The 7335-nt window shown below is 37.4% G+C and overlaps 1 protein-coding gene across 1 annotated transcript; it reads right to left on the reverse strand.

The window, feature by feature from the left end:
* Positions 1–258: 258 nt before the first annotated feature.
* On the reverse strand, positions 259–6831 carry LOC105557501 (tuftelin-interacting protein 11-like). Its single transcript, XM_012004753.1, has 10 exons — positions 6780–6831; positions 6385–6463; positions 4916–5248; positions 3947–4148; positions 3164–3341; positions 2124–3076; positions 1714–1910; positions 1199–1627; positions 945–1102; positions 259–842 (listed from the first exon to the last, which is right to left on the reverse strand). Exons 3-10 carry the CDS (start codon positions 5022–5024, stop codon positions 597–599), a joined length of 2472 nt encoding a protein of 823 aa, XP_011860143.1. The 5' UTR covers positions 5025–5248; positions 6385–6463; positions 6780–6831; the 3' UTR covers positions 259–596.
* Positions 6832–7335: the final 504 nt, after the last annotated feature.

Raw genomic sequence — 7335 nt, forward strand, 5'->3', positions numbered from 1 at the left:
CAATTTATCTATTCCGGCTAAATGCTGGGTGGAAAAATAATTAACTAATTATAAATAAATGAACGACTCCCAAATCTTTTCAAAGGCACTTCAAACGTCTTCATATGAAATACAAATAATTGCATATTAGGAGTTATTTAAAAAAAAGTTTCTTTCCCGTCAAGTATACATTTCTTTTTAATTATTTCTTGCTGCTTTCAATGTAGTTTTCAAGAATTAACAACGATAAAGTTGGTGATAAGTCATAACTACTTCTAATTACATCACAAAGACAAGTTGGCCTTGTAATTTTTTTACTTTAATGTTCCCATATTATACATACATATCTTTACATATCCACTCATACGCACAAATATACAATATGAGACAAATACCATATTAATTGTTATAGTTTGAATTATACAAAATTTAATACTATTCAGCTTCAGTATATCTACATTTAAATACACATCACGAATAAAAATCGATGTAAATTGATAAGTTAATTAATGAACTCTCCAATAATTACGAGAAGTATGCTATATTTATAACATAAATGTAACGTTATATTTTGGACAGCTATTATATTATTAATCATGCTATAAAATCAAATATTATTAAAGTTCAGACATATCCAACAAGGCATTTAAATGCGTTGGCATCCAATTTGTACCATTATGACATACAAATAAGACATTGCTATCGATATACGCTTGAACATTGCCTACTTTGTATACTTGTTTAGCCTCCTTATATCTGTTTGGGATCGGCATAAATAATATACCTCTTTCTTCGCATTTCTTTTGTACCAAATCTTTGAAACCTTGCGGAACTTGTGGAACATTTCGTACCTCTGCGAGTCTCTGTAAGAAAACAGTAGTATGATATAGCAAATAGCAATATGAATATTATTTGAATTATTATTTAACAACGTCATTTAAACGAATAATGCATAATTCTTGTACCTCCATTCTCGGCTGTGCGATTAGTGCCATCTGAGACATAGTTGTCTGAGTTCTCTCTAAGCTTGTTAAATACGAAACCTGTTCTAGTGCACCAGGTTGATGACTTTGTGGCCCAGTGACAGCCCTGTTCATCATGTCCAGTGCTCTCTTAAAGTGATCTGTAAATTGTATTTTATTTATCATATTTTACTGAATGTTTGCCAACTGCAAAGAAGGAAAGAAAAACAATATAGATTTAACATTATAATACATACCTTTTATTATTGGTTCCGCCAGTAATTTGTCATTCAACATTCCTTTCCAACCCATGTACCACGTTGTAACTTGATCATAATTAGGTGAATTATTGAGCCAAATCGCCAAGATATGTAGCCATTTTGGAAAAAAGATTTTATCAAGTAATCCTGCCATGATATGAACAGGGATCAAGTCCTTCCACTCATATACCCAATTCCATTGATCCAAATGTTGTTGGTGTGGATTTATGACTAATTCGGATAAGGCTACTTGCAATTTTGGAATAATGTTCTTAACTAAAAATGATTCCATATCTCCCTTTGAGAACACTTCTGCCCAAGGTTGCAGCATTAATCTAGCAGATCTGTCTGATGGATGCCAACCTCCTAGTGCAGATCCAAGTTTTCTACGTATTATTGGATAAATCAAAGTATCTAAGCGATTTCCTAAATAAAAGTAATAAACAATTATTATTACAATGCAGTTTGCCTTGTATAATTCAATATATGATGTAAAAAGTATATATATTTACGTAATAATGGCAACCAAGGATGAATCCATGTGTGAATAGGTACAGTATCGGTAAGAGGATTCCATTCTTCCACCTCCAATGTCAATTTCGGTAATACTAATAAATCTAATATATTTTCCAAGATCCAATTAGGTAATAATGGCATCCAGTGTTCTACTAATTCAATTAAAGGCTCAGGCTGCCTACACGTCCACTGCCTAATTTGTTCATAAACAAAAGATATTAGAGGCTAGATTATTTATATTAAATATTTACATTAAAAACTATTTGTTTTAAAATATAGAATGTGATTAAATAAAATCAATAGATTTACAGAGGCATAATGAAAATGTGAATATTTTCTTAAATGTTTTTATTTATCTTTTTAAATATTATATATAAATTTGATGCTTATTATAGGGATTACTTACTGGATGGCTCCTCTGATTGATGGCATCCAAGCGTTCCATACTAGTTGATCGTATGAAGGCATAGTCCGTGTCTGAAGAGTTGTACTGGTTCCATTCTCCAAGATATCCTTCCACTGTTGAAATAATTTCATAGGCTGTTTTGGTTGCATTAATGGATTCCAATTGAGTAGATAATCTTTTATCTTTGGCGCTACAAAACTACTGGCTAATTCATCAATTTCGTACATCTTGTACTCTTCATAATAATTGTCTTGCAAATTTCTAAAAGCCTCCGCAACTTCTTGCAATGACAATTCATTCGTTTCATTCATCAATTTGTCCACGATCACGTGCACATTCTCCAAGGTATCAATTAGTTGACTGTGCTGATCCAGTACCTTAGATAAATTCTTTTTCTCTGCTTCCAGAGCAATTACTCTATCATTTAAATGCCTCATTCGTCGATCATTTTGGATAATGTCTTGCTCGCACATGTCCACAAGTAAATCTAAATTATGCTGCAATTCAGGCAGCGCAAAGTTTATTTTCGATTTCTTATCCGATGTAATTACAGTCTCGTCAGGACACTGCTGACCGCCAGCTATCGCATGATATCCGCTAAGAATTCTTTGTTCCGGCCCCGTCATATCGATAACTTTAACTCTGCTCATATCGCTAGACACTGGAAGTTTTCTGTTAGGCTTCAGTTTTCCATTTTCCAAAACTTGATCCACACTTCTATAACAGTATCTGACTTTTTTCTTGTTGCTGTCACTCTTTCGCCATTGAGATACTTTGGACTTGGATTCTTTCGCTTCTTCCCCATCGTCATCTTTCTTTTTTTCAGGAATCTTTGGTGTCTTTTCCGGACCATATGCGCCAATGGCGCCTCTTCCTTTTCTGAGATGTGCCTCCACTGGCGCGCTTATTCCTTGCAATTGTTTACCTAAACCTTTTCCAGGTTCAAATCCCATCTGAAACAAGAATATCTCTTTTACTAATGTTCCATTTTCATCTTGCTACGATTTATAAGTATATTACGATTGTTGTTCATGAAATACCTGCAACAATAATTTAGCGCCAATGCCCTTTGTGTGCACTTCCCAACTACCCATTCCACTTTTCATCAGCATTGGATTCACTTGATTGCGCTTTTTGCGCAGACCCGCAATGTCACTATCCAAGTTCAAGGAGAAGGACGTACGTGATTTGGAACTATTTGGCCTCTCATCTTCTGAACTAAATAAAAAACATCAAATGTATACACATTTAACAAAAAATCCCGCTGTCCCATATTAAAATTCTATCTCATAATAAGGGACTTTCCTCTATTGACTACAAAATTGAATGTTTCAAGACGCGCAAAGAGCACATTGCAGATTAGGCTTATGGATAGGAAGTATCTGTTCCAGCAAGAGACATAGATTGGTACAGTGTTATACAGATAATCATTTCATCCTTGTTTAATAATGATAAACAAAGGTAAAACAATTCACTGTTACACAGTGTCGCCTGTGTACATTGCTGGAAAGCACCCTATGAGTAACTATTTTAGTCACTCGAGTAGAAATAATTCAAGTCAAATCAACAGTACCACCTGGCCCCCTCGAAACCATTTAACTTTTGCCTGAAACATTTTTGTCTTAAACTTATAGATTTTGAGATATTTCAGTGGATACATTAAACTGGCCTACCCTGTATATTGAATGAAAACCAAATTTTATCGAACATTACTTTTGAATTCACCTTCAAAATGAGCTTGGAACTCAAAGTGTTAAAAGTTTACTTTAATAAATACAGAAAAGATTGATTTACATAAAAAAATATTTTTGTTTAAATTTTACCTCGAACTACTGTGCTTTGCCTCCCTTTCTTCCTTGTCTTCTTCATCATCCTCATCTTCCTTCTCCTTCGGTTTTCCTGCCTGTTGGATACCACCAGCGACAAAATTAACCGGTGCCGTATAATTCTTAGGACCCTTATTGAAGGTCTTGAAAGATGGTCTGGCAGATAGTTCATCCTCATCGCTGTCATCTGCCCATATTCCTGTTTGTTAATAGAAAGAAGTTACATGTAAAATAATAAATAATCCCAAATAACTATATCTGTTTAAGAACAAAGTTTGAGAACATCTGTAAAATTTGTCAAGAGAATGCACCAAGAATATAAATACATTATCTACTAACAAAATATAATGACAGAAACCGAGCAGACTCGGCCATTTATAGTCGTTTTAATTGAAATAATGTATTCCATTTAAATATTACAAAGACAGATTCTGCTTAATTTCTGTCAACAATCTACTTGTCCGATTATATTGACAGGCTCAACCGACAAAACATGATACAGATGCAGATGATGATTATATTAATATATATCAGAGTACATTCCGTTTCCACACAAAATGCACATATCGCATCATTTATCCTTGTTATTCACCCGATGTTAAATAAAGATAAATGATGCATTATGTGCATCATGAGTGAAATAGAACGTACCTTCAGAAACTTGAAATATTTCAGCAAATCTGCTGCCAATCTATTGTCATGCTGCAGGCGGTTTACTTACTAGGTACAATTAGAAAACTATTACAAATCACATGTTAACTAAATAATGTAAGTATCTCAAATTATTCCCAGCTTTTTGTTGCCACAACTTTCCGCCGTAGGCTGCATTCCGATACTCACCACCAGTACTGAAAATCCATAGTTTACGTCGTGTACACTAAATATTTTCAGTACTGGCAATGAACATCGAAACGCAGCCTAAACAAACGTGTATTTAAATGCCATTGATCGTGGCGTATGTCATACCTAGCATTTGTTGTTTCTTCGAGAGTTTGCGTCGAGGACGGGCCGTGTTGAATTCATTGTCCAAATCATAATCAGTGATCTCGAAGCTCTCCACTTCGTCCTCAGACATCTTGCCGTATTATTTGTTAAGTAATGATTAATTATAATAGCGCTTCGTACTTCGTAACAATATAACCTCAAAGGACCGCAGTTTACCAAAGCTTACGTACGCTCGGATACACTGAGGCGCACTAGAAAACGCGCCGACGACGCCGACGTACCAATTGACGAAACCGATGGACAACACTTTATTCGTAGTTAATTGTGCGTTATTTTTACCAATAATGTACACACCTTCTTCTTCTTCTTATTATTGGCACTCGGCTCATTGACCACTGAGCCGACACGGCCAAGACGAACCTTTAGTCCTCCATAGATGCAACACGCTACACTGCCGCTCCCTTGCGGCGAATAGTCAAGGGAGGAGAGCGGCCGATTTAAAGGCCGCTAAGAGGAGACGGCATAATTTAGGCTTGGGATCAACGATCAAGGGAAAGATGTTCGGGGGGTCAGTAGTAGAATCTAGCAGGTCGGTGAAGATGAAATCAATGAGATTTTTCATATGGTTTTTAAAGGTAGGACAGGCGAAAATAACATGATTGAGATCTTGGGACTCTGCACCGCACACACAGGCAGGAGACTCGACAATATTTTTCCTGAATAAGCTGTAATTTAGATTATAGTGATTGCTCCTGAGCCTGTTGATGAGAACAATAAGGGAGCGTTTAAGCCGAACTTTAAGAAACCACGGCTTGGGGGAGGAAGAATGGAAGTACTGAAAATGGAGAGCGCCCTTTGATTGGGCAGCAAGTTTACACGACTGTTCCATGGAAGACCTCAAGCTCAAGCGAGACTCCACCAAAAGATCTGTAAAAGGGATACGAAATTCCGGGCCGGGGCGGCGAAGAGTCGCCTCCTTGGCCAAAGCATCAGCAGTCTCATTTCCAAGAATCCCGCGATGAGCAGGGATCCAAACCAGGTAGAAAGCTCTCTCAGAGGACGCAAATTGATGGAATATGTCTTTGATGCGCGAGATAATATAATTGAGAGGAAAAGGATTACAGGAGCATACTGCTTCCAGCACACTCCTGGAATCAGAAAAGAAACATATTTTGTTGTATTCTATGCCGCGTTCATATGCCACCTCAGCCGCGCGAAGAAGAGCCCAGGGCCCCGATTCTTGAATTCATTCGAAGAAGAAACGTATACGAAAATTCTGCTCTGACAGAAAAGTTGAAAGTCGATTGGCTATTCGCATGGCTTTAACCAATCGGCTTTCAACTTTTCTGTAAGAGCAGAATTTTCGCATACGTTTCTCTTTCGAATAAATTCAAGAATCGAGCCCCAGGCCTCCGCCGAAAAGATGGAAGCCCCGGCCGGTAAACTCAAAGAGATTGTTAAATTCAGTTCCGGGGAAATAATGTACACACCGCGTAGAACAAAAAAGCAAGAACTTTAGGCGATTTTTGGCGTGACTCTGGTGTAGCAACCAAGATGGCTGCCGATCAATTTTCCCCCATAGAACTTATACACATGGAAGGGGAAACGGATCGGCACAAGTGAAGCCAAGAAGTGAGACAGAAGAAACTAGAATTCTGTCTCGTTCTATGACTTTTCCTCGAAATACGCATGCGCGGCCAAAACGAGATTACAATAACGCATGCGCGGCCAAAACGAGATTACAATAACGCATGCGCAACGATTTAACGCATGCGCATAACGGACCAAAGTCATCTTCTATGCTATCCTTGTCACACAGATGTTGGACTCAGTTTCAGCTCACGGAGAGTATATGCTATTCCCCTTCCATGTCTATAAGTTCTATTTTTCCCCTCACTTTCAGGCTTCTCCCCTCTCGGCCATAGGCCGGTATTCATAGTCCGTTCTTATATTTAAGATCATCTTAAGTATACTCTTAATATGTTTTTAACCAATCACAGAGCCGTATTAGCTTCTTAAGACAACACTTGAGATGATTTTGAAATAAGAATCGACTATGAATACCGGCCATAGATATAGTATATATAGACTGCGCATTGTGGCTGCAGACGTTTGCACACCTGAGAAAGAGACAACATACTTACGTAGTAGCTCTTTCTCTGTCTATCTATCGTTTCTCTACTCTTTTGTTTATCCCCACTACTTCATTTCGACAAAGATATAGATACGGTCCCACACCAGCTATCTCTTTCTAAAGTTGGCGCATGTTTTCACGCGAGTGAAGTAGGGAACGCGCAGTCTATATACATATACTATGTCTATGCTCTCGGCCAAGAAAGTACTTCAATAACCGGCGTAAGCGTGGAGTAAGAAGTATAAAGGCTGGTCTACAATACATGGAGTAAGCTGGAGTAAGGAGTAGGAGTAAGAAATAAAATGGA

The sequence above is a fragment of the Vollenhovia emeryi genome, unplaced genomic scaffold (assembly GCF_000949405.1).
Source record: "Vollenhovia emeryi isolate VEMERY1.0 unplaced genomic scaffold, V.emery_V1.0 DF939467.1, whole genome shotgun sequence".
Lineage (NCBI taxonomy): Eukaryota > Metazoa > Arthropoda > Insecta > Hymenoptera > Formicidae > Vollenhovia > Vollenhovia emeryi.

Excerpts from the sequence above, each read along its gene's own strand:
- LOC105557501 (XM_012004753.1), bottom strand. The coding sequence starts at position 5,024 with ATGTCTGAGGACGAAGTGGAGAGCTTCGAGATCACTGATTATGATTTG. Across the intron at positions 3,077-3,163 it reads GCGCTAAATTATTGTTGCAG|ATGGGATTTGAACCTGGAAA; the intron begins GTATTTCATGAA and ends TTCTTGTTTCAG. Across the intron at positions 1,103-1,198 it reads GGCGGAACCAATAATAAAAG|ATCACTTTAAGAGAGCACTG; the intron begins GTATGTATTATA and ends TACAATTTACAG.